A 26,993-nucleotide genomic window follows, 5' to 3' on the forward strand; every position below is an offset into this window, starting at 1 on the left:
CCCAGCACCTACTACAACTGATAATGGAAGAGAAAGAGGCATGATGGTTGTAGCCATGCAGGTCAATGGGAATGTCGTCTAGTGTGCAACTGGGAGGGCTGGCCTCAGATAGGAGCAGGGAAAGAACAAGAGGCACAAACGCATGTGAATAAGTCATGATGTGAGACTGGAATGTTCTCTTTTGTTTGCTTCTATTTTCTCAGTAGAGTAAAAAACTAAAGTCATCAGCTAACAATGAGGATTAGGGGGAACTGGCAGAGGTAGAGGAGAGAGAAGAACGTATGAGTAGTCCTCTAGAAGAGGGGTAAGAACGTGGAGAGGGGCATGGAGCAGGGTTGCCAGGAAGCAACAAAGGCCCAGTTCAGGTTAGTGGACACGGTTGGGGGCTTGTGTACTTTATCCCAGACATGTTCAGCTGAAGTAGCTGCAATCTTTAAGTAAACACAGAGTTAGTTTTCTGAGTTATAGTTTAGCCGATTAAGTACAATGACACAAGAGCTGTGCACAGAAGTGAAAAAGATTTTTAATACTGCAGGGAAGTGAGAATATCAGGGCAGTTTGAGACAGTGCAGCGTTGGTCAGATCACTGGATTGTGAGTTCTCAGTGGTGAGTATTGTCAGACCTCAGTGGTGTGAGGTGAGGAAAAACCCAATTGAGATGTGGTAATAGAGGAAGTGAGCTATAAAGATAAGATGCTACTGGAAATGTGATCTTGAGGTTGAGTTTATAGTGGGTGTCTTAGCCTTTTTTTTGTTGTTGCTTATAACAGAATACCTGAAATGGGGTAATTTATAAAGAAAAGGAATGTATGTCACATAGCTATGGAGGCAGAGAAGTCCAAGGTCAACAGGCTGCATCTGGTGAGGGTCTTTCCTGTTGGTGGAGACCCTCTGCAGATTCTTGGGGCACACAGGGCATCACATTGTGAGTGGGGTGAGCATGCTAGCTCAGGTCTTTCTTCCTCTTCTTGTAAAGCCAGTTCAGTTCCCATGATTGCCCACTATTTCATTAACCCCTTAAGTGATTAACCATGAATGGATTTCTCCATTCATAAGGACAAAGTTCTCATGACCCAGTCTCCTCTCAAAGGCCCCACTTCTCAATACCGCCATATTTGGGATTAAATTTCCACATGAGATGTGGAGGGGACACCTATTTAAACCATGGTGATGTGTTTAAGTGATAGGTAATGGTAAACTCTTGGGAATGTTGATGGATATGAGTAACTGAAGTTGAGTAGAGAACATAAAGGAGATTATGCAATTGAGTGGTTAGGACGTGGGATCATCTGCTTGTATATTGAAATCACTGCTAATATTGAGAAGAGTGAGTCTAGAGAGTGGACAATGAACCCAGGCACTAAAATATTGAAGAGATGATCAGGAGTGACCTCTGGGGTTTACAAATGAACACATGCAGGAGGGGTAGTGGGTGTTATCATCCGATGATGTAGGATTCAGAACTGAGGAAGTTTAAGGAGGGGAGGATAAACAATTCAGAAAGTTTTACAAAATGGGTGTCATTGAGGATCTTGATAACAGCCAGTTAATGGGATGGTTAGGACAAAACCCAACAGGGGAAAATGGGAAGTAGCAAAGTAAAAACAGTGAATATAGATATGTTTTCAATAATGTTTGAAATAAAAGTGAAAAGAGAAATAGAGTAAGAGGTGGAAGAAAACATGTGACAAGGGATTTTTAAGAGGTGTCATGGAGCAGGTTTCCTTGAAGCTATATCAAGATTGGTATTTGTTTATAAGTGGTTTCTTAGGAAGTTCTCTTAGCAGCAATTACTGTATGGAGGAACAGGAAGGAGAATTGGGCAGAGGGAGAATTTGAGTGGTGATGTAGCTACAACAGCAACTGAAGCAGATGAAAGAGCTCTGAGGCTACGATGGATCTCCAGATATATTTCAAATTGAGGCAAGAAAGTCAGGCATTTGTGTGCTGAATTGATAGTCATTGGATGTAGGCAGATCTTCAGCTCTTTCTGCCCTCCAGCTGAAGGAGATAAGTTTGTGGTTACATTCTTTCAAAGACTCGGTGTCTAAATTTGTGATAAGTTGCTCTCAGCCTTTTATTATCCTTCTCCAAGTATCAAAATCCTCTAGTCAACTAATTGATTTCATAGACCTTGTAATTATGACTTCCTCCAACTTCTCAAACACCTGAGCTATTGTCCAAGCCAGTTTATCCCCTTCCAGCTGTTACTCATGCCAGTCCACCACTAGTAAAGTTTTTGGACAGTTTTACTAATGTAATATGTTACAGTCTATTGATACTCTATCCATCAGTAATGGGACTCAGCTGGCTGGTGGGTGACCCAGTTCAAACAGTTTTAGAGACTGCTTCTTAGGACCACTGTAAAGGTTGAGCTCCCAGAAAGAAAATCAAGATAGAGATACGTGTGCAGTTTGCAAGGGAATTATGAAAGCAGGATTGAATAGAGGGAGGCATTGAACTGAGATTAATTTGTGACAGAGCCTTCAGTTAATTCCAGAAAGAGCTCTGCAATGGTGATACTCTTTAAACCAGTAGATTTCAACTGGATGTGGTTTCCTTTTCTAGGGGACCTGTGGAAATGTCTGTAGACAATTTTGATTGATGTAAGTGGAAAAGGGTGCTGCTGGTATCCAGTGAGGGAGGCCAGAGATGCTCCTCAGCATTCTCAGTGTACAGGACAGCCCCTCCCAACAAAGAATTATCCAGCCCTAAATGCTGATAGAGTTGAGTTGGAGAAACTCTGATTTATAGACGTCTCTAATCAAAGCAAGGACCAGAGCCTCTGTACACTTTCAGTGGTTTGGGATTGCCCCCAGGGAGAGGTAAAATGTTGTACAAGGCAGCTCTCTCACCCTTAATGAAATTTCCAGAGTGAGATCCTCCTGTGAGTGTGGGCAGTTTATGCTCCTGGCAGCTAGGGGAACGCGGAACTCAGGCTCAAAGGGAAAGATCAAGGTGCATCATCTACTACATGGTGATCGTTGCTAATGGAATGATTTTTCTGTATCTATTTCTACCAGTTGCCGAGGGAGCCAGAAAGAACATGACCTCAGGTCTGGATTGTAGTGCACAAACGAAGCTGAAGGTTGCTGAACAGCCAAACAGGTTCAAAGTTAATTGTACATGAGATGTTTGGCTCTCCCCTGAGCTGAGCAATTGGCTAGACCTTCTATTGGTTTTGATGATACTGCTCTGTACCAGCTGAGCTCTGGGAAGCAACCCCTGCTGCAATTCTTACCAGTCTTTCTTGCTGGGCCAGCATACAGGCAGCCAATTTGGGTTGAGTGGAACAGTAGGAGTCCCAAGCAGGGATGATTAGCATGCCCTTCTGGCATTGTGCCTGGCTACGGAGCTTGGGCATTCCAAGGCATCCTGTGGTAGGTGCTTAAGAAGGTAATTAGACAAGCACAGCCTCCCTTTTCTCTGTCAGATCCACCAACTTACCTGCATCTGATTCCAGAGCCTACCTTCCCTCTGTTTTGATGCAGTACCTATTTTTGCTCCTAATCAAGACCAGTCCTTTCTCTTGTGTTTAGGTTCCAACCCTTCTCTTCAACTCAAGTAACTTGTTTCTATCCGATTATATTTTCCTTTCTACTGGACTATTCCCGTGAATATACAAAAATCACCTAATAGAGCCTGCCCATCCAAAAAGCAAAAAACAACACAAACCTGTCTGCTTCTCCTCAACACACTCCAGTCTTGTCCACCCTACTACACTGAAATGGCTTATGATGGGTCTCCTAACAGCTCACCATTCATACCTGCTGCCAAACCCATGGTCTACTCATTGAACTTGAAGAGTTGGTAGCATTTGACACACTGGGCTGCTTCTTCCTTCCTGAAGCATTTTCCTCTTAGCTTTCCCAGTACTCCATTCTTCTGTTTTTTCACACCTTATTAGCTATTCTTTCTCAGTCTTCTTTGCCAGTTCCCTCTCCTCTGTGAGATGTCTAAATGCTGACACTTATTGGGGTCTGTCCTTAGCTTTCTACAATATCTACATTTCCTTCCTAATTTCTCTTATATTGGGCCATAGCATTAAATACTTCCTTTGAGCTGAACACTCTCAAATTGATACAGCCAGCAACATTCCCTCTTGATACCCGAATCATCAATTCAACTGCTGACTAAACAGCTCTGCTTTGTGTCTGATGGTTCTCTCAATGTTAGCATTCCCAAACAGAGTTTGGACACAAAAATCCCTTCCAGACAACTCCCTACAGTGCTTCTCCTTTACCTTCCCAGCTACTTCCTACCCTCTGCTCAAAGTAAAAAAAAAAAAAAAAAAAAAAAAAAACCTAAACATAATCTTAGATTTTCCACTTTTCTTTTCTTTTTTTTTTAAGAGACAAGGTCTTGCTCCATTGCCCAGACTGGAGGGCAGAGGTGTGATCATAGTTCACTGCAGCCTCAACTTTCTGGGCTCAAGTGACCTGCCTCAACCTCCAGAGTAGCTGGGACTACAGGCACATGCCACTATGCCAGGCTCATTTTTTAAAGTTTTTGCTAAGATGGTGTCTTGCTGTGTTGTCCAGGCTGGCCTCAAGTGACCTCCTGCCTCGGCCTCCCCCAATGCTGGGATTATAGGCTTGAGCCACCACACTGGTCTGATTTTCCTCTTTTCTCCTACAACACAACCAGGTGAGTTTTGTTGACTCTACCCCCCAAATGCATCTTTAATCAGATCATATTTTACTTCTCTACTGCTGTTATTGTGTTAATTGAAGTCAAACTTTGTTCACCTATTCTACTAGCATGGAGACTTCTTAGCAGGCCTCTGGCTTTCCAATAGTCTCCCCATTCTCTGCACTAAATCCTGCTGATCTTTAAAAAATATCAACTAGATCAAATAACTTCCCTACTAAAAATCAACCTATTTTGTATTGTAATTAAAATAAAATTCAGAATGAATTTTTCCATTCTCACAAAACACTGTATAATTTGACCATTGTTCTGTCTTCCACAAATCTGTAAAGTTTCCACTTATTCACAACATTCTGGCCATGCTGGCTACAGTGAATTAGAAGAAGTTTCTTAATTTTTCACTCCCTCCTTCTGTCACGTGACCTTGCAATGCACAAAAGTGGGCCAAGCATCTCCCTCCTCCATTGGATTTGCACTGGGCCGTGTGTCTTTATTTTGTTTGTGATGCTCGTGGAATTTTCAAATGTGCTTATGAGGGTTGGCTTGGCATCTCTCAGCTCTATGGCCAGCCATGGAAGATCATGCTGTAGCATGATCTTAGCCTGGGCTCCAGAAGGACTTGTGGGAGAAACTTGACCTGAATTCTAGGCCAAGCACAGATCATCCATAAACCTCAGTTAAAGTGGCCCCAAGTGATCTACAGAACTGTGAGCAAATACAAAAAGAAGTACAATTGCTTGTATCTTAAGCCACTGAGTTGTTGGACAATCTGTTACATAACATGATAGCAGTAGCTGACTGATACCCTGATTCCCTTTCTGACCTTGGAATATACCTAGCTCATTCTAGTCTCAGGAACTCTGTATTTTCTTTTCTCTGGAATATGGTGCCCCCCAAAGTTCCACTTAGCTATATCCTCTTCATTGTTCAAGTCTCAGCACAAATTTCATATCCACAGAAATACATTCTGTGATCATTCCAGCTAATGTAGCCATTGCCACAAAACCCAGCTCCTATATACCATTATCTTGTTTTATTTTCTTCCTGGCTTTTGTCACTACCTGAAACTATTTATTTGTATATGAACCTGCTTATTGTCTGTCTCCACTCATGATGATTCTATCTCCATGAGAGCAGGGGCTGCATCTACTTTATTCACTGCTGTATCTTTAGGACTTGAAACAGTGTTGAACAGATGAATGCATTCTGATGTGTGTACTGCACCATGCTCCGCCATATGCAGGTGGACTGTAAGTACCAGTGATGAGACCCACTGGCTTTTGTCCTGGTGTGGAGTCATGACTGGAAGACAGCCGACTAGCCAGAGACTACATTTCCCAGACTCCTTTGCATCCAGATTTGGCCATTGAGTTTGTTCTCACCAGTGGAATGTGAGCAGATGTGATATGGTATGACCATCCTATTCATGTTTTGTGCCTTCTGCTAGTGTGTGTGAGTGATGTTATGGTTGGTGGAGCTATAAAGTGTAAGAAGCCTGGATCCCTGCATTACTGTGAGGATAATAATCTCTAATGAACTGATAGCATGTGTTTGGATGATTTTATGAGCCAGGAATAAATTTCTATTGTGTGAAGCCAGGTCACTAAAATGTGGAGGTTTTTTTTTGTTACAGGAGTTGACTTTACCTCAACTAGGCCAATGATATGGTTTGGATCTGTGTCCACACCCAAATCACATGTCAAAATGTAATCCCCAATGCTGGAGCTGGGGCCTGGTGGGAGGTGATTATATCATGGGGGTGGTTTCTAACGTTTTATCACCATCCCCCTAGTGCTGTTCTCATGATAGAGTTCTCACGAAATCTGTTCATTTAAAAGCATGTGGCACCTCCCCGACAACCCCCTCTTCCTCCTGCTCTGACCATGTAAAGATGTTCCTGCTTCCCCTCCACCTTCCGCCATGATTGTAAGTTTCCTGAGGCCTCCCCAGCCATGCTTCCTGTACAGCCTGTGGAACTAGGAGCCACTTAAAACTCATTTCTTTATAAATTACTCAGTCTCAGGTATTTCTTTATAGCAGTGTGAGACCAGACTAATACAGGCAATAACCCATGCTTACATCATCCCAGACTCCTCATTTGTTTCTTGTTTATGTTTATGCAGATTTTTCATCATCTTGTAGAGATTTTTCCTCATCCCTCTCCCTATTAGGCAACCAGCAGGAACTTCTTATAGCTTCTCAGATATCTTGAGCAATACTCCTAATGCCTTGCTTTTAATTTGCTGTGTTCTAAGAATCCAGATAGTTAAGCATACTACAACTCTGAATACATGCTATCGCATTCTGAGCGAAGTACATACATTTTGTGATGCTGATTTGGGATATTATGGGATATTGGGTGGTTTATTCTCTGATAAAGGATAATTGCCTGATAAAGGAGGGGTAATAAAAAGATGTGGAATTATGTGTTAAATGTAGAGTCACGGCCGATGTGCAACTGTTTGGAAAGTGTATGACTATTGCAATATTTAAAAGTAGAGCAAACGGCTACTTTTTCCCCAGAGCTTGGAAGGAACCTTGGTGAGGAGATAAAATTTCAAAAAGCTTAGCTATATGTCCTATCTATCTATCTATCTATCTATCTATCTATCTATCTATCTGTCTCACGTTTGCAATCTATCTAATCATCTATCTCACGTTTGCTATCTATCATCTGTCTCACATTTGCTATGCTCTAAGCACAACGCATGCTTATATACTTACATGTGTACCCATCCTGCTACATTATTTATTTGTGTTATACTTATTAAAATGCTTAAATTAAATATCTAGCCATTTATTATTATGACAATAATAAAGGTTTATGTTGCATAATAAATATTTATTTTGAAATCTAGTTCAATTTCACAGATGTCAAAAGATGTTTCACTCTCTACTAAACACATACACTCTCCACTGAAAGCTGGGCTTGGTCCAAAACCGGGGTAGTAAGTAAAGGTATGATATTGGCGATAGACATTAGTGAGAAATATCAGAAGCTTTACAAACAGACCTGTTTCCAATCTTGCTGTGCATCATTATGGAATTTACTCAGCTTCTCTGAGCTTTGATATCCTTATCCATAAAATGGAGTCTAGAAGTGCTGCCTGATAAAGTTGTGAGCATCAAATGAGACATGCAAGGCATAATTCAAAACAGCACAGAGGTGATAATAAAATAAAATTAGACCGTGTTTTTTATTCTTCTTTATTTGTACATATTAATTAATAATATACAGAATCAGTGTTTGGTATGTGGGACATAATAATTTATACCTTTATTTTTTGGTTTCTATAAATATTAATTTTGCCCAGAATTCAACTTTATATTTTGATAATAAATCTGTATTGATTAAAAACAGTATTTCTTCTTTTAGATGATAACATGAATGCATTTAAACACAACTCTACAACTGGGTTACTATTTTCCACTTTAATTGCAGTAACAGAATATGCAAATTAACCATATTCTGAAATATAAAATTAACTAAAGATAAGCAGGTGATTCAGATTTTTGAAGGCAACCAAGTGTACTGAAGAGAGAAGAAAGTCAAAATAAATGTGAAAAAGCTAAAAGCAGAAGCTCTTATCATACAATGGTCCGGTTCATTTTTTCCTTTCACAAACTAATATTTCTTCCTAATTTTTTTTTGTTTTGGTACTTTTGTTAAACCAGGGAGTCCAGCTTTGAGTGTTTCCCAAGATGTGTTTCACGGGAGAGTTTATTTTGTCTACGGTATCCCCAGGGAAGCTTGTGGTTAATGATGTGCTCCTGCGCGCGCCTGGCAGCCAAGGGGACCAGACGAACAGAAGAGGCGCCCTGATTGGCTCTTGGAATTATGGCTTTATTAACGGGCTCTGACAGCCTGTCTGTCACCAGCGCCAAGCGCAGAACATTAACTTGAACCGCGACAGCTCCACCCCCAGAGAAAATGGGGACCTAATGTGTTATAAATCAAGCTGGCTTTTGAAATCAATATTCCTAAAAAAAATACTACTGGAAAAAAACACATTCCTATTACTCAGAGTGTTGACATATTTATTAAAGTAGCATAAAAGCCACTGAGTTAGTCATTAAAAAATAGAAATGAAAATGTGACTATCAATTGAAACTTAGACTTTTCTACCTTTATGCTTTTTCTCTCTCTCTCTTTTTTGTTTTGTTTTGTTATGTTTTGTATCAGGTTCACACATTGCAAAGTAAATGGCCAGTTCCTTTCATCAATGCAGTATGAAATTCTGGTAGCTCAAGGCTCAAGGTTTTGAATAGGCACCATTTTTGGCTGACTACTTTGCCTAAATCATGCAGTGCTCAATAGACCTGGATGTAGATAGGCTGTACACTAAGAAATCAGTTCTCCCGAAGACGTTCGTTCTTCCAGGTGAATCTACCTGTGTGTGAAGTGCAAACGGGAGGTACAGCAAATAATAGCAGAAAAAGAATATGTAGAAATAGTTCTAATGGAGAGAAAGAAGTTTCTTTCTTCAAAAGAAACTTTATGTTTTGAGATAATTGCAGATTTCACATGCACTTGTAAGAAATAATGCAGTTACCCAGTTTCCTCCAATGGTAACATCTTGCAAAACTGTAGTGCAACATCCGGACCAGGAGATTGACACTGATAACATCAAGATAGGAACACTTCCATCACGACAAAGATATCTCATGTTGCCTTTTTATAACAACTCCCATTTTCCTCTAGCCTCCAAATTAACCCCTGAGAATCACTAATCTTTCTCTACTTTTATAATTTTCTTATTTTAAGAATTTGGCAAGTTGTTAGCCAGTATTTCTTCAAGTACATTTTCAGCTCTTCCCTCTTTCTTCTCTCTTTCTGAAATTCTGATGACATGGATGTTAGATCTTTTATTATAGTTTCACATGTCCCTGAGGCTCTATTCATGTTTTTCAGTCTATTTTTCTTCTTGTTCAGATGGATAATATCTACTGATTTATCCTCCAATTCAATGATTTGTTCCTGTGTCTCTTCCATTCTGATATTCAGCCCATTCGCTGAGCGTTTTATTTCAGTTCTATTTTTCAGCTCTGAAGTGCCCATTTGGTTCTTGTTCATATCTTCTATTTCTTTGCTGAAGCTTTCTGTTTTTTCATTTGTTATAAGCATGTGTGTAATTTACTCATATAATAAATGTTTGTACCATGCTTGAAATATTTTTCATAGCTGCTGCAAAATCTTTGTCAGATAATTCTAACATCTCTGGCATCTTGGTGTTGCCATTTATTATCTTTTTTATTTAATTTGAAATTTTCCTGGTTCTTGGTATAATGTGTGATTTTTAATTCAAACCTGGACACTTTCATATTATGTTAGTAGACTCTGGATCTTATTGAAAGCTTTTAACTATCTTTTTCTGATACTGTTCTGCCAATGAAAGGAGGGAGGTCACCTTATAATTGCCAGATGGAGGTAGAACCCCAGATCCCCCTGACCTGAGGGGGTTCCTCCTTACTGCTGGATGTCCACTGTGAGAGTTCCACCTCTCCACGAGGTCTCCACTGACAGTGCGGTGGGGATGACACTGCTACCCTTGAGTGATGGTGAAACTCCTGACTCTGCACCAGGTCTCCCCGACACTCCCTAGCAAAGAATCAGAGAAGCATTTGCTTCTGTCCTTACAGCCAGGTGGGGGGTGGGTGTTGGACTGGGTCAGCCTGGCCCTTACGGGTACAGGAAGTTTACCACCATTACTATGATTGACAAGCTTTCATAGGAAGCCCATGGTTGAAATTTGGATGAAACCATTTCCCAAAGTACAGGAGCTGGTGTTACCAGACTTCCTTACAGGAAAAGGTCCTGGGTGGAAAAAAACATGAGATACCTAGTATACTCCTATTCAGTTTTTAGGTAATTTTGAATGTTTCTTAAAAAAAATCTTTTCGGTGATTGAGGCCTCTTTAAAAGGCAATGACAGAGAAGGTGAATAACATTCAAGTCACATCATCTCTTTGTTCAACATTCACTCATTCTGCTACTGTTGACTGAGTGAGTACTTTGTGTTAGCAGCTGTGCTAGGTACTGGGAACACACTGGTGAAAAACATACCACCTTGTCTCAAGGAGCTTGCCATACTGTATTGAAAGTTGGGGATTAGGTTTGGAAGCTAGTAAAAAACTTGGAATTTTGGGTTAAGACGTTGGTACAATATCTTAATTTTGAAAATTAAAATATATAAACATGAATAGGCCTGTATTTGTAGTTGAAATAGTGCTTTTCTTTTTCTTTTGCTTAATTGTGTTTGGCTCTTATACTGAACAGGCAGCATGCATTTTTATCAACTTCTATGATCAGAAGGATGTTTAAAAATCAAGTATGTTTTCTATTTTAAGCTGGAATTTCATGAAATGGGTTATCTCTATTTCCCATTAGAGTAGCCAATAAAGCTTTGAAAAATATTTACAGAATTTAATTTCAAAAAATATACATGTAGTTGGTCATCACAATTTACTTTTCACTGTTGGCTTTAACTTGATATTAAAGACTCTGAAAAGAGACCCAACCGAAAAGGGACAGTGGCTCCCAGTTGAATAATGGCCAGGTCCAGAGAGGCAGTGGTGTGGGGAGGAGAGAAACTGAGAAACTGAAATAATCTGGCACTTACCACCTGGGTGACTCTAGACATTTAACTCTTCAAGCCTCAGTTCCTGCTGTCCTTTTTCCGATTTGTAAATTGCAAAGGGGAGACTGAGACCGTCAGGGAAATAATAGCATATAAAAAGCAAGTTGTCAACTGTACATCAAACATCAAGAAGAGCTTCCTTTGTTCTACTACTTTACACCCAGTTTATCTTCAAATACGCCTCCAAAATGATCAGATCCAGGGTAAGTTCCCTGCATGCTGACAGAAGAATCACAAAGACCAAGCTATAATTTGAATATTTGTCCACCCCCGAAAACTCATGTTGAGATTTAATCCCCAATGTGGCAATTTTGAGAGTTAAGACCTTTAAGAGGCGACTGGGTCATGAGGGCTCTGCCTCCTGAATGGATGAATCTATTCATGGATTAATGGATTAATGGGTTAATGGATTTATGGGTTATCATGGGAGTGGGGCTGGTGGCTTTGGAAGAAGAGGAAGAGAGACCTGAGCTAGCACGCTCAGCCACTTCACCGTGTGGTGCCTCCAGTTCGGCCTTGTGTGCTGCCTCCACCAGCAGGAAGGCTCCCGCCAGATGTGCCCCTTGAGCTTGGATCTTTCAGCCTCCAAAAAAAAAATTTCTTTTCTTTATAAATTACCCAGTTTCAGGAATTCTTTTACAAGCTACAGAAAACTAATACAGACCAGGTGAGCAGAAATTCGCTTTTGCATGAAGATAAAGTAGATGTCGGCTCCTTTCTAGATTGGATTTATGCTTTCAGGTAGAATTTGAGATAACTCACTCTTCCAAATTTTTGATATCTCTTTTGATATCTCTTCCAAATTTTGATTCTTTAGGGCCTACGACACAGGTTTTAGATATAATTTGACAGACATTTAGGAAGCACAGAGTGCTGGATTCTAGATATTTAAAGATGAATTAAAATACAGTCTTTCATTTCTTTGGACCCGGACAGTGGAAACATCAGCATGATACAAAACATTTGATCATATTCTCGAAAATAGATTACATTATTATTTTTTCTTTCAATACATGACATCCAGATTAAAAAATCTTGAAACATGATGTTTTATCCTGTCGTTACAAAAGAAAATTGTAGCAAATAAAGGAAATTACCCAAATAGAATCTATAAGAAGTTAAGTCACTAACAATTTCTGCATGTGGTCACAAGCCTTTTAAGAAATACGTAATTACAAAACGCCTGGTTCTGTATTCACGCATCATATGCATATATCTATATATGTACATCTCTGTATACGCATATTTATGTATGTATTCATCAATATACACATTTAATTTAATTCGCAACATCTAACGTCTATAAGGAAAAACTGCTGTGTGCTTGCCTCACTACAAAGAAATTTGCACGGTCTTTATTAGGATGTAATGTTATAAAATTCTAGGTATTTACATGAAAAGAGAATAAAACATTAAGGAGAATTTCCTTTTTCTGTTTAATGCAGGGAACACCAATGGGCCATTTTAAAGCTCTACAAGTGCCAAATAAATTTCCAAAAGAGGTTATAATGTTTTAAACAAAGGATAACACCAACCACAAGAAAAAAAAATCACAGAAACGAGGAGAAAATACACTTCCTGGCTCTGAAGCTGTTAAACATTCTGAGCCAGGAAACCTCCTTCACCGGGGCGGGGCAGGGAAAGTCTGGCTCTCCTGGGACAGATTCCCTGCTAAGTCGCCACAAGTTTTCCCTCCCTCTCTCCTCCATTCTCTGCCCCAGTCTCCAAACAGGGAAGTCACAGGAGAATGCCAACGCATACACCTGAAAGGTGTCAGAGTCAGACACGGATGCGTGTTTATTTTAAATGCCCACGCACTGAAAATGGGCTGTACTTGCAGACAAACCCAAGGGATTCCAAACGACGCCTAGAAGTTCATCTTATAGATTGGGTGCCAAGCCTATAAAAGAACAACAGTAAAACAGAGCCAGCAGGACGTCGCTTCGCTGCGAAGGGTTCGCGCGTGGCGCGCAGAGCCGGTGCCCAAGCTGGGGCCAAGAGCCGCAGCCCCGAAAAGGCGCGCTGCCTCTTTAAAAGGCCGCGCATCTCCGGGCCGGCCTTCCTCCCCGGGGCTCCAGCTGTGATTGACGCTGGGCGGCGAGAGGAGGCGCCTGGCGCTAACAAAAGTCCGGCCCGCGGGCGAGCTGCGCCGGGCTGCCAGTCTTCGCTCGCTCCGGGCACCCGCAACAAGTGGCCGCCGCGCCCTCCCCGGGGAAGCCGCGGGCGCGCAGGGGCAGCCGAAGGAGGCGGCCAAGCCGCGGAGCCCCGGGGCCCGCCCGGCTGCGCGCCCACCGGAGGGGATCGGGGCGGGCGGATGGGGACCCGGCGGCGGCGGCGCGGCGAGCCTCTGGGCGGCCCTTGGGCGCGGGCTGTGCGCGGCGCTGCGCCCACCGGCCCCCAGGGCGGATTCTAAGTGCGGCGGCTGTGCCTGGCCCCGCCTGGAGCCACCGGGGGTGCCAGGAGGGGACGGAGCACCCCCTCCCACTGGAGTGCGGGGACCTCCCCAGGCCGGAGGTCGGCCCCGGAGCGTGGGGGGGGGCGATGTGCAGCTAACGGTCCCGTCGGGCGGGCTTTCCTCGGGCCGAGCGCGCAGGAGGTGCGCCGCAGCTATGGAGTGTCCCGGGAGACGGCGGGCATGACGGCAACAGGATGGGCGCGAACAATGGCAAACAGTACGGCAGTGAGGGTGAGTGGGCCGCCCGTCCTCAGACTCCCGGATCGCGTCCCTCCTCCCCTTTCCCTCGCCCTCCCGGCTGGGAAGGGAGGTTCTCGCCCGCGGCCGTGACGCACCCCATTTGGCACCCTGTCTGGGTCACCACCTTCGTCTTTGGCAGAGAGTGACCAGTGAGTAGGTCAGGCGCCCCGAGGATGCTTTTCCACCGTGGGGGTCTCTTTAAGCAACTTCCCAGTTTGTCTTTGGGAAGGCTCAAGTTGCATCTCTGCTGTGTTTCTGAGCACATGTGCCTCAATCTTCCTTCCCTGGGCATCTGGGGTTTAGGAGATGATGGTTTGGCAGATGGCGGAAGACGTTTTTGAAAAATAACTCAGTGAAAACTTTACCGGGCCTTTGTGCTCCAGCCCCCTGGACTCTACTGTAGCAGGAAAAACTTCTGGAAGGAGAAGTTAAGTTTCCATTCTTTGCTCGCTGCCCCTGCTCTGACAGCTTCATGAAACTAAGCACCTATCAGTCCTGCGAGGCGTGGAATGGCTGGGGGGCTTTGTCTGGGCTCTCTCGGGGCTCGAGACGGGCAAAGGACCATCTGTTACGTGGGGCTGGAAATTGCACAGAAATATTGCCTGTCAAGTGGGAACTTGGAAGTTGGGGAAACTTTAAACTCCACCTACTCCTAAAAGGATGATGGATGTCTGGGTTGGCTTCTCCCTCCTTTCTCCTCCCTCCTCCCACTCTGCATAAAACCGTAGCGTTGTATCCCAATTAACAGCTAGCCCCTGATATGCATAAGGCAAAGGCATTTTTCTGCAGTTCAAAAGTTAAGAAGGTTTGTGTCTAGTGGGCTTGGCTGAAGAGGAGTGGAAGAGACTGGGTCAGTTTTACAGCCCGCCCCCAGAGGACAGTTGGTTGCAAAGGAGGGGCCAGCGCTTGCAGACTGGTAGGAATGCAGGCTAGCTATTCAGCCTGTGGCCTGGAGGAAACTCTTATCATCCTGTTCGAAACTTTGAGCTGTGGCCACAGAATGTGGGTGTCTCTCCTCGTTTCTCAGCAGTTTTGTGAAATTACAGCAGAAACCGACCCTACAAAAACCATATCCACAAGAACCTTTTGTTTAAGTCATTCTTTTTCCAGATCATCATGTTTTGACTTCCATATGTGCCTGTGTGTGTGTGTGTGTGTGTGTATTTATGTATATTTCCTTATCTTAGGCAGTGATTTGAGGGTTTTTTTTTTGACTATTTTTTTTTTTTTTAAGTTAAAGGCTGCCTTTTTAGATAGCAAATGTGAAAGTATGCCAAAAAAGATTATTGCAGAATCTGGGCCACTCCCCAAAGCGTCTTAGAGTTAATATTATAAAAATTTGCGGAAAAGTAAGTGATTAAGCCTTCTTACTCTGAGTTATTAAAAAGCTTTCAGGACATAATTGTAGCATGTGCTTGTCAATTCTAGGTATATGCTAGTCGAGCACTGTCGGAGGAAAAAGACAACCCAAGAGGTACACAGAATCACTGCTATGAGTTCTTTCTTGAACAGTCCCCCCACCCCACCCCACCCGCCTCCCGCCCCCCGCCCCAGCCCTTCTAATCCTCTGCAACTTGTTCTTATATCCCAGCATTCCCGTATTGTGCAGTGTGTGGTATATGACGACTTCCTGTCTGAACAGCAGAATTTTCAACCCTTGGGAGAGAAAAGGAGAGACAGGGAACTAATGTTCTCCAGCTGTTATCCTTAAATGCTACCTCTGCATTTTCACTTCAGGCGAAGTGAAATTTTACTGGGATCAGATTTAGATGCACTGTGGACTTTTTATAGGCAAAACCTCTTGTGCTCAGCTGATTCAAGAGGACCAATAGGAAGCTTTACAAGGTAACTGAGTTTTGGCTAGAGGTACACACTGTGTTTAGTTTTCATCAACTTTCTTCAAATGCATCGAGTTCCTCTGTTACAGGTGAGGAAAACAGAAATAGAAGTAACATGACCTTCTTTTTTCTTCTTTAACCCCCAGCTATACTGTGGCTCCTCTTAAGTAGGGATGTAATATATGTAATGGGTTATGGTCCACTTTGTTATTCCATGGTAGATTGCAAATAACCTGCTGGGCTCAGGTGTGGCAGTGCCATCTTTCTTATCTAAAATGTTACATTTCAAAGAAAGTAAAAGCAACCCCTCGACATAGTATCTTCATTATCAAAGCTGACTGAAAATTAAGACAGTTATATAGAATTAGTGGATTTTCTGTATAGTGTATCTCAAACATAAGGAGGAAATTACCCATGAGTGCATACCAATAAAATACAGTGAGAGATTTATTAAAGCAAAATAAATATGGCTTGAGAAGTACTCTGTACTTCTATATTTCAGCCCTTGTGAATGAACTGCAACCTAACTTAATAGGTAGGCAAGATTGAAAACAGGTCCGGCGTGGTGGCCCACGCCTGTAATCCCACCATTTTGGAAGGCCTAGGCGTGTGGATTACTTGAGGTCAGGAGTTCAAGGCCAGGCTGACCAACATGGTGAAACCCCGTCCTCTCTACTAAAAATACAAAAAGTATCCGGGCCTGGTGGCGCATGTCTGTAATCCCACCTACCCGGGAAGCTGAGGCAGGAGAATCACTTGAACCCGAGAGATGGAGGTTGCAGTGAGCTGAGATCACGCAACTGCACTCCAGCCTGGGCAACAGGGCAGGACTCAGTGTTAAAAAACAAAAGAAAACAAACAAACAAAAAAATAGCTGAGTCTTGGCCAATCCCAGCAGCCATACTTAAACCAGTCATACGTTGCTGAGTGTTCAAACTGTGTTTAAATAAGGCAAACACCAACCTGTAACCAGTCCAGCTGTTTCTGTACCTTACTTCTGATTTCTGTATGCCATTTTCCTTTTTTTGTCTATAAATCTTCTTCCACCATGTGGATGTGCTGGTGTCTCTCTGAATCCACTGTGATTCTGGGGGCTGCCTGATTTGCGAATTGTTCATTGCTCAATTAAATTCCTTTAGATTTAATTCAGCTGAAGTTTTTCTTTTAATAGATTGCTCAACTCTAAAATATTGGTGTTTGTGTATGTTTCAAAAATCTGCAACTTAAGTATATTTTACTTAATAATGACAGTTGACATTGCTATGCAAATGTTTGTTGAATATCACAAATATTGTTGAATTATTAGAACTTTTAACACGTCAGTATTCTGTTGGTAATCTCATTTTCTTCTGCTCTTGGAAAACACCTTTTCATTGAAAACAATTATTCACGAGGCTTACCTTAGCAGATGTAATGGGGCAGAGGCTTCCAACTCTATATTCCAAGGACTAGCGCTATCCGCATTACCGGAGAGCTTGTCAAAAATGCAACACTACTCCATCATTTATCACATGCACGTTAAAGCTGAGAGAACTTATTGTGTAGAGTACAGAGCATTAACTTGGGAGTCTAAAAATTTAATTCCAGCATCAACTCTGGGGTGTTTGTTCTCTAAAGTGAAGGGAGAAATTTCTTATTGACATTACTTGTTATTACTATTCCTTGAATGTGTAGTCATTCATTTCATTTTGCTCTTATAATGCCGTAAGGAACCACTTCATAGAGATTAACTTTGGAAAGACATAACTAACAGGGAAGTTAAGACTGTTATTGCCAAGAAATCAGTAAATACGCCTCCCACTTTTGTCATCCTTTTTGATCTCTTGTCTCTATCTTCCTCACGAACCTCCTCCTCCTCTTCTAACTCAACCAGTCCTGAAATCCTTGCTTTTCTCCATAGATCAAAGGTATGTGTGAATTGATAATGGGTGTTTCCAAAGTGTTTTGTTTTCCTAAATCCTTAGTGAATATTCAGGTTATTGGTCTAATTTGCAGCCCCATCTCCTATTGCTATTAGAGAGACTTGGATTTTACTCCAGGGATGAAGCTAATGTGTACGTGATTAGTATGGTCTGGTAAATTCTTTTATGGAGGGATTTTCGTGTGTGTGTATATATCTTCTTCCATGAAGTGTAAGTCCATGTGTAGGAATCTGGAGAATAAGTTAGAGTGCATCAAAGTCATTAGAACCATTAGCTTTGACTCCAGTTAAGCCAAATAAATCTCAGTTCAAGAAGGAAAAGAGAAGCTGCTCTCCCTGCCTTTTAAGGTTTCTGAGCCTCACCATCACTTACTCGGTGGTTTCAATGTTTTGTTTATTCTGCTTCAGCAGGTCAGAGGCAGTACCACTTGCACTGTTAACAGCTTCTTTGCAAAGCTGAGGATATTGTTAAATTGGGACTGATGAGAGGCCATAGGGAAGGGGCGAGATCCTTGGTAACTCTGCTGCTCCACCAAGGGCAGTGAATTCCTTTCACCATCTCAGATCGGTGCTGTCAGATAAGGGGAGAGCCAGTTGCCTGAGAGCATAAATCTTCACAAATCCATTGCCACCTCAGGAAACATATCTTGAAATTGTAATAACAATGGCAGCTAACATTTATTGAAAGCTTTCTATGTCCAGGCATAATTCTAAGCCACTCGCCATGCAGCGACCCACTTCATCCCTGCAAGGATCTTATGGGGTAATTACTTGTAGATTCTACATTTTACTGATGAGGAACACAGTGCCAGAGAGAATGATTATTTTCCCAAGGTCGTTCAGTCAGTGTAGGCTGAATGGGGACCCCGGGCCAGCTCTATCTAAGCCCAGAGTCATTTATTCATTCATTCAACTTAAATATATGGTAACTTTTAACTTCCCACTATGGGCCCAGGACTCTTAGATTCTTGGGATAAGTCAGTAAACAGATGAAGATCCTGTCCTTGTCATTCATAAACGCTTGTGTGTGTGTGAGCTTGTGTGTTGGGAGGAAGGGGAACTGGAACAGTGAACACCCACACACAGTAATTCAGTAAACCATGTGGTACATTACAAGGGGCTCAGGTCCCTGAATAAAGAAAATCGTCAGGTTAAGATGATTGGGAATGTGGGTGGAGGGTATTACATTTTAATTAGAGCAGGCACCATGAGCCTTACTGAAAAGTTGCCTTTTACACCAAGACCTGAAGGACATGATGGGCTGAGCTTTGAAGATCCAGGTAGCATGCTGGCTGCTACTTTTAATCACTGTGATAAACCGAGGGGCATAGAAGCGTCCCCCACATCCGCTGGGGATGAATTCTAAAAACTCCAGTGAATGCCTAAAACTTGGAGAGTACCGAACCTGATTGCAGTCATTCAGAATGTTTCTGTCCATTTCTTCCACCCTCAAATTTAATTCTGTCTTAATTAAGCATTTATCATGCATGGTGGCTCTAACTTTTACAGTTTGAGGTAAGACAGCAAAGCTAGTAGGGATTTCTTTTTCCTTCACAGTTTTACGGATAGAATATTCATTCTTACTGTAGATGTTAGCAGCCTCAGCATACATTTTTTTTTGTTGTTTCCTTAAGAACTCCCAACTTTTCACTTAAAGGAAGCCCTTTACGGCTTCTTGGCATATTTTAATTGCCCGCATCATTCCTCTTGCACTTTGGGGGCCATTATGAAGTAGAATAAGGGTGATGTGGACACAAGCCCTGCAATACCTCCACAGTCCATTCAATCACCGAGATGGCTATTCCGTGACTTCAGGGCTGGAAGCGTCTACATTGTGGAGATGCTGGACCTCCCAGGATGGTGTGAGATTTCATCACGCTACTTGGAAAGAACTCAAAATTTAAAACTTAGGGATTGTCTATTTCTGGAAATGTTTATTTACTAGTTTTGAACTACAACCATGGGTTGCTGACACTGAACAGTAAAACTATGGATAAGGGGGGCTTCTGTGCAGTTTATGCTTGTCTTAGACAGTTCAAGCTGCTATTACAAAGTACCATGACCAGCTGACTTATTAACAACAGAAATTTGTTTCTTACAGTTCTAGAGGCTGGAGTTCTGAGATTGGGGTTCCAGCACGGACAGGTTCTCGTGAGGGCCCTCTTCTGAGTTGCAGATTGCCGTCTTCTCATTGTATTCTTGCATGGCTGTGAGAGAAAGAGAGCAAGCTAATTCTCTGGCCTCTTCTTTTAAGGGCACTAATCTCATTCATCAGGGTTCTACTCTTATGACCTAGTTACCTCCTACAGGCCCCACCTCCAGATGCTATCACATTGGGGTTAGAGATTCAGCGTATGAATTTTGGGAGGGCATAATTATTCACTCCTTTGCAAAGTGTGAAAGCATAAATTTATCATTTTGCGCAAAGTACAACATTATCAGTCTTCTGTAGTCAGCTAGTAATACAATGCAACAGGGTCAGTCTGGCCCCTGGTCTTACTAGATTCTTTGCTAATATGTTTCATCCACTTATAACAGATGATTTGTGACTTCATTTAAGGGAAGGAGGAGAAGGCCCAGGGTGTGCTCTTCAAAGGTAATATCCTATTATTGCTTTGACTACTGAATGCTGCCTGACTTATTGGATATGTGCATATTGGCCTAAGATATCTCAAAAAATCACCCTAGTTCTGAGTAGAAGTACGTGTTCATCTTTTGCCTCTAGCGACTCATTTCATTCTGATGCAAGTCGGAGATAAGTGATACTGTTCTGCTATTAGTTTCAAATAAATTATTAGTGCAGCTAACAATACCATCTTTGGTCTAACAATGAGAAGGTATTTTTTGAGATTTGGGGAATCTTTTTGCACATTTAAAACACAACAGAAAGTAGAGGTAGCTTTTGTTTTCACTTGGAAATCAACTGACATAAACTGTCTTAACTCTCTTTGCCTTTTGAAATAGAATGGATTCTGGATTGATTCTGAGTATTAAGATTCGCTTTTGTCCTGAGGCCATATCCACTGGTATGTCTGAAAGCTGCTTGGATAACTTTGGCTAGCTGTTTGGTAGAAGTGTCTAGGTATTACGCATTTTAAGATGGCCTTAGGGATGTAATAACATATGTGACAGCATCTGGAATAAAATCTAGAGTGAATAAATTTCTTGAATGGATGAAGGGAATAAATGAAGTTTAGATACTTATATACAGATGCTTCTTGACTTATGACAGGCTCATGTCCCAATAAAAAAACAGTCTTAAGTAAGGCAGCGTGCGGTGGCTCACTCCTATAATCCCAGCACTTTGGGAGGTCGAGGCGGGGGTATCACCTGAGGTCAGCAGTTTGAGACCAGCATGGCCAACATGGTGAAACGCCGTCTCTACTAAAAAATACAAAAATTAGCCGGGTGTGGTGATGGGTGCCTGTAATCCCAGCTACTCAGGAGGCTGAGGCAGGAGAATGGCTTGAACCTGTGAGGTGGAGGTTGCAGTGAGCTGAGATCACACCGTTGCCCTCCAACCTGGGCAACAAGAGCGAGACTCTATCTCAAAAAACATATATCTTAAGTCAAAAAATGCATTTAATACACCTAACCCACCCAACAGCATAGCTTAGCCTAGCCTACCTTAAATATTCTCAGAAGACTTACATTAGTCTTCACTTGGGTAAAACATATAACATCAAGCCTGTTTTGAAATGAAGTACTGAATATCTTCTGTAATTTATTGAATGCTGTGCTGAAAATGAGAAACAGAATGGTTGTATGGGTACTCACAGTACAGGTTCTACTCAATGCATGACTTTTGCACTGTGGTAAAGTTAAAAAAATCGTAAATTGGGACATTATCTGTACCTTAGAAAATAACATTTGAAGCACTGTCATGAAGAAAATTAGACTTCAGACTGCTGAACAAAGAATGTATGTAAGTTACAAGAAGTTGTATTTGGCTCAGCCTAAGGAAGATCTGTCTAATGATTAGAGCTGCCCAAATCGTAGCTGGGCTACCTAAGGAAAGAGTGAGGCTTCTCAAACGGGAAGGTGGTCACTACAGTGGAGGAGGTTGTGCTAGAGATTTCTTCATTGAGTAAGGGGATCAACTATCTGACCCTGAACCATGTTCCCTGGGAAACATTCTGTCACATGTGATTATGTTGGATAAAGGGTTATTAGTTCTAAGTCATGCTGCTACTTTTTCTCGTCAGTCCTTCTCTGTGATATTAGTTAGTGATTAGAAAATACTTCCCTCACTTTTTCTGGGCTAATTATGCATGTGAGTGTATTATACATATGTATTTATATCTATCTACATATATTTAGATATTAATTTGAAAATCTACCCATTTTCTTTATTTCCTTGCCTTTGGTGGGATATAACCTGCACCCAAAATTGGATTTGATAAATGATACCCTATTTTCATTGCAGTAATGGATACCAACTAAACTTACAGTGTGATTGTTACTTGTATTACTGCCCTAAAACACATAGATCTACTAAACCTGAAGCAAGACCCTTAATTGTGTTTATGGTGAATGACTTGAATAAGTTTTTTCACTTTGAGATAAGACTTTTAATTGATGTTATTGGTCAGTGATATTTGATCAGAAGCTACACATAGACTAGAATCACACAAAAAGAACATCTTTCTCAGGGAGCTCTGAGGCACTTTTGTATAGCATAGGGTCTGCTGGGAGGGGCAGAGTGGCAGTTCTTCCTCCTGGTAATAAAATCAGTGTTGGTGGAACTTCCTCAGAATGGAGCTTCTTTTTTTTTTTTTTTTTTTTTTTTATTCCTGCTGTAGCTACAGAAATTCAGACCTCTTCTTTCATATCTTACTGCATTAATCTCTAGATACAGTAAGATGTGCTCTCAGGAAGTTCAGAGTCTAACTGAGAAGCTAGGCATGGAGGCCAGTGATGTCTGAACAAGATAATCTTCCTGATTCACGGAAAGACTCTACTGCCCCAGTGTGCTAAATGTGGACATGAGTGAGAAGTGGGAAGTGTGCCTAAGAATTGAGTTACCCTCTAAATAATGACAACCCTGGACAATGTCTTGAATTCCTGAAATGTCTAAAAGATGCGCCTGTTTTCTAAAAACAAAACCCCAAAACCAAAAAAAAAAAAAAAAAAAAAAAAAAAAAAAAAAAGTGAGTCACTGGGAGGGAGGAAGTAGAGCACAGGCTCTTGGGAAAAGCTAAATATTTTGTTTAGAGATTCTCCCTGGTTATCCCCAAAACCATCATGTTCCATTTCTCATATGGCTTAGTTCGTGGAAGGTGATTCCTGTGGGTTCCGTGTAAGTGAAGACCACGGTATGCTTCAGCAAAGGGGCAGGAAACCCTGGCCTGCCTGGGTGCTTCCCCAGCCCATGTACCACAGTGAGTAACAGTGGAAGCTGATGGGCAGATACTTCTAAAACGTGCTAGTTAATACCCCAGAGAGGGACAGCTGTAAAACTTTCGACATGAATAATCACTGACCATCTCTGAATTTTCCTAGGTAGTGAAAAATAAGCACATGGTCAGCATGTTCCCCGTTCCGTAGTTGAAGAAGTGTAGACTGTTTCTGGAACTGCAAATCTCTATTAGGTTGTGAATTACATGTATTCGTTCTATCAATTCCTCTTTAAATTCTTAAACCAGTAACAAAATGAAAAACAGTTGTTAACACTGCATGAACTCATAATTGTAACTGTAGAAGCCTTGAGCAATGTGCAGAAATGTTATTAAAACTTTTTTTTGTTTGCTACCCTTTCTGTGGTAAATTCCTTTGCTGCAGTTTCCATGCAGATGTAGCAGTGGAAAGGGAGTCAAAATTTCTGGAGAAAAATTTCAGGAATTTCTCTGATATTTGTGGATTGGCCCTTTTGCTGTAAGTAAGCCACTTTTTGGCAAGGTGGAGAAGTCAGGAAAAGTCTGCTTATATGTGAAGTTGAACCTTTTGGTTCTATTGAGTACTGGGGTCAAGTAATTGAAGCATCTTGGTTAAGTCCAAGACCAAGGGCAGGTCTCACACATTCCAGCTGTCAGTGGTAACTCAGACACCAGGAAGAAGAAGAAGGTATGCAGCTCAGGAAGGGGAGGAAGAAAGAACATAAAAATAAGGAGAGGAGAGAACAGGACAAATTCAGGGAGATTGGGAATTAGAGCATCAATTGCCTTCTAATGTAGAAAGAACAAAATCGATGTTCTACTTAACTCTCTTTTCTTAAGAAGAAAACTTACAGGGCAAAAATGATTATTAATAGATATTTGGTAGGCTTGGTTATTGCCAAGTTTATTCCATTTTTAATCATTTTAATAATCATAGCCAGCAGTTATTGAGCTCTTACTAGGTGCCACTTCCTCCCAGAGCACCTTAAGTCATTCAGGTAGTGCTAAGGACAGCCATTGAGGCTGGCACTGATGATGGATCCCACTTTACAGTTACCCACACAGAAGCTTAGATGCCGGTTCCCTACCCAGGGCACACAGCTGGTGTGTGGCTGAGTCACACCTGATTTCCCCATGTTTGCTCTGGAGTCCACGCCCCTCCTCACCCTGCCCAGCACCCTCACTTTGGTTGCAGCCTCAATCTTTCCCAATCTTTGTTTTGTTTGTGTGTTTAAAACAGTTGCAGCGACTGAGAGGTGGTCCCCTCCAAATGATAGTTTTATGGACTAGGTGATCAAAAATGAAAGGCATCTTCTGAGGGAATCTTTTAACTCGTTTTGCTCCCTTTCCAGAGGAAAAATTAACTGCTTCTTAGGCAGCAATCTGCTGACAAATTGCCAGGCTATCCAATGTCTGTAATAACTCTAGCATATAAAATGATGAGCATATTCTTTAGAGTCCACGGAGTGAGAGTAGAGCTGAGAGGCTGTCCTCCCAGTTCTCCAGGACATTAGTAACTTTTAATTGATCTTTGTGCTGGGACAGCCCTTTACCTGGGGTAGCCTTTGTGCCTACACACAAGCAAAGGCTCATGGAGGGCTGAGAAGAATGTACACATTTAACTTCTGTTCTAAATACCTGAGAGTTTATACCTTATATTTTCCTCTGGTTTCAAAGCTATAAATTTAAAACAGCAGATGCTATGGGGAATTATCCCAATATATATTGGAGAATTTGCCCTTCTTTCTCACCAGTCCCTGGCCCAGGCTTCTGCATGATTATGTCTGTGAAATTGCTTTGTAAATTATAAGGCATTTCAGGAATTAATCTCATTTATCATCACAGGACTGGTGGAAGGGGTATCAATCATTATTGTCAGTTTATAGATGAGGAAACTGAGGTCTTGGCAGATGAAAATAGGGACCTGCAAAGAAAAATGGGGATCCTTTCATCACTTTTGCAGCTCTATTAGGAATAGAGAGGTCTGGGTCCTTATTGGTCATCTCAAAACACAGAGCCACAACCCAGAAGTGCAGCTTTGAAATGGTAAATGATGAGAATGCAGCGTGAACTACTGTAAGACAAAGGATCATGACAAAGTGACATTATTCATTAAAGTACACTTCCTGGTTTAAACAACTCAGCAGGGGCTCCCTCCTCTGCAAAACTCTGTTTGGGACATTAAGAGAAAGTTATTTTACTATTGGGAAGATCAGAGAATCAGCTCTAAAACTGGGGACCCTGAGCCTCATGAGTCTTTGTTCTCTTCAGTCTTCTCCTATCCTTTGTTGTCGAATAACTGCATTTCACAGAGGTCTTTGGAAGTATTTAGGTTCTGGGGTAAGCCCTTTAGGATAAGTTGTTATCAGAACTCATTGCTTTTCTATCACTGTTGAATAGAAATCCATCTTACTAATTTAGTCTTTAATTGCTTTACTTTCCATTCACTATCCTCTAGTTTAATCTCTATTTCTTTTACTGTTTTCTATTCCTTTGTGTTTATTCATTGCTCGTCCTTCCACATATGCACACTCATGTGATTATAACCCCCCTAACACTGTAGGTCTTCAATACGGTTTTGTTAAATGAATAAATAAGGATGGATCTATAGCCATGATCTTTATTGAGTCTAGGAAAAAACCCTATGAATAGCCATGTCATATTTTCTGGGAACCTTTCTTAAACTTGGACATTTTACCCCCGTAAAAATAAGTTTCTCTGGATGGACCTATGTCCTTTTGCTGAGGATATTCTAGTTTGGAACTTTATTTTTATCAACATAATTACATTTTCTTATAGATGAAAATAGTTTTGCTTGTCTATTTAAGGAAAAATGAAATAGGTATTTTTAAGCATTGCCAAAGACAGTTGCTGAAGACTCTTCAGCTTCACCCATTTACAGTATTGTTGACTTAACTATTTTCAGTGATTAGTATTGAGTAGAATCTACTATGTATTTTTTTTTTATTGAAAATTATGTTGTTTTGTAGTATTTGTTTTATCTGACTTGGAAATTGGGTTTATATGAAAACTTCAGTCAATCATTAATCTAGAAAACGTTTGTTCTTTAAATTAATAAATTATTTCCTTGGCTTAATGTTCTGTCTCTGTGTTAAAGAGTCTTAGGCTTATGAATCCTTTTAGATTCATATTGATCAGATGTGGCTTTGTAGCTCTAGTTTTCTTCTTTTGTTTTACAAAATACAGAAAAATATCGTGTGTGTCTGGTGTGATTGGAATGATGTCTAGTAGATCTTCTGCTTCTAGCTGCAGCTGCCCACATTGCTAAAATCAGAAGCAAAGTAACCAATATAAGAAAAAAAAAGAAGAATATTGACCTGTAATGTGTATGGATATGCACACGTACATGAGAATAGATTTAAATAACCCTTTCCTAGAAATCGAGCAAACTCCATTGTTTCTATTTTTTTTTTTCTTGTGGTAAGAAATACAGTATCTTTCTACAAGGAATTTAAGAAGTACAATTAAAATGTTTAATAACATGATATCCATTAGAGGAGCAGCTTCAGATAAAGGATCACCATAATAATCAAGCTAGAGAAGAAGAAAATAGCCCAAGATGTGAGCCTTTGGAGTTGGAACTTGAGGTGAAGGCAACTGCCTTGTGAACAAAGGACTTGGAGTGGTTGCATTGAAGGAATCATTCTGTGATGTGGTATCTGCCTGCAGCTGTATGTTTTAGTTTGTTTCCTGCGTGTGTGTTCAGATCAGATGGATGGATGTGATGTCTCACTGGTGGAGGGGATTTTACTCTGCATGACACGAGCCTGGGTGACCTTCATTTTGAAGAGCCAGATGTCAATGCAGATTCATAGGCAACATTCATATTTGTTGTTTTAGTTTTTATTTTTAAAG

The 26,993-nt window shown here is 41.3% G+C and overlaps 1 protein-coding gene and 1 long non-coding RNA gene across 5 annotated transcripts in view; both read left to right on the plus strand.

Moving 5' to 3' along the window:
* Positions 1–550: 550 nt before the first annotated feature.
* Positions 551–6,662, plus strand: LOC123573929 (uncharacterized). Of its 2 annotated transcripts, XR_006698654.3 has the most exons (4): positions 551–607; positions 3,024–3,108; positions 4,542–4,647; positions 5,894–6,662. It is a non-coding gene; the product is annotated as an uncharacterized lncRNA (long non-coding RNA). The 2 variants fall into 2 exon arrangements; XR_012413591.1 differs by having other exon boundaries at positions 4,542–6,662.
* A 6,774-nt stretch (positions 6,663–13,436) lies between these two features.
* Positions 13,437–26,993, plus strand: part of FBXL7 (F-box and leucine rich repeat protein 7) — a 433,312-nt gene continuing 419,755 nt past the window's right edge. For all 3 annotated transcript variants that reach the window (XM_005556610.4, XM_073993162.1, XM_073993163.1), the window contains exon 1: positions 13,437–13,974. In XM_005556610.4, the coding sequence (XP_005556667.1) occupies positions 13,938–13,974 (37 nt within the window). In that variant the 5' untranslated portion in view covers positions 13,437–13,937. The remainder of the gene's footprint in view (positions 13,975–26,993) is intronic.

This window comes from Macaca fascicularis, chromosome 6 (genome assembly GCF_037993035.2).
Source record: "Macaca fascicularis isolate 582-1 chromosome 6, T2T-MFA8v1.1".
NCBI classification, from domain to species: Eukaryota; Metazoa; Chordata; class Mammalia; order Primates; family Cercopithecidae; genus Macaca; species Macaca fascicularis.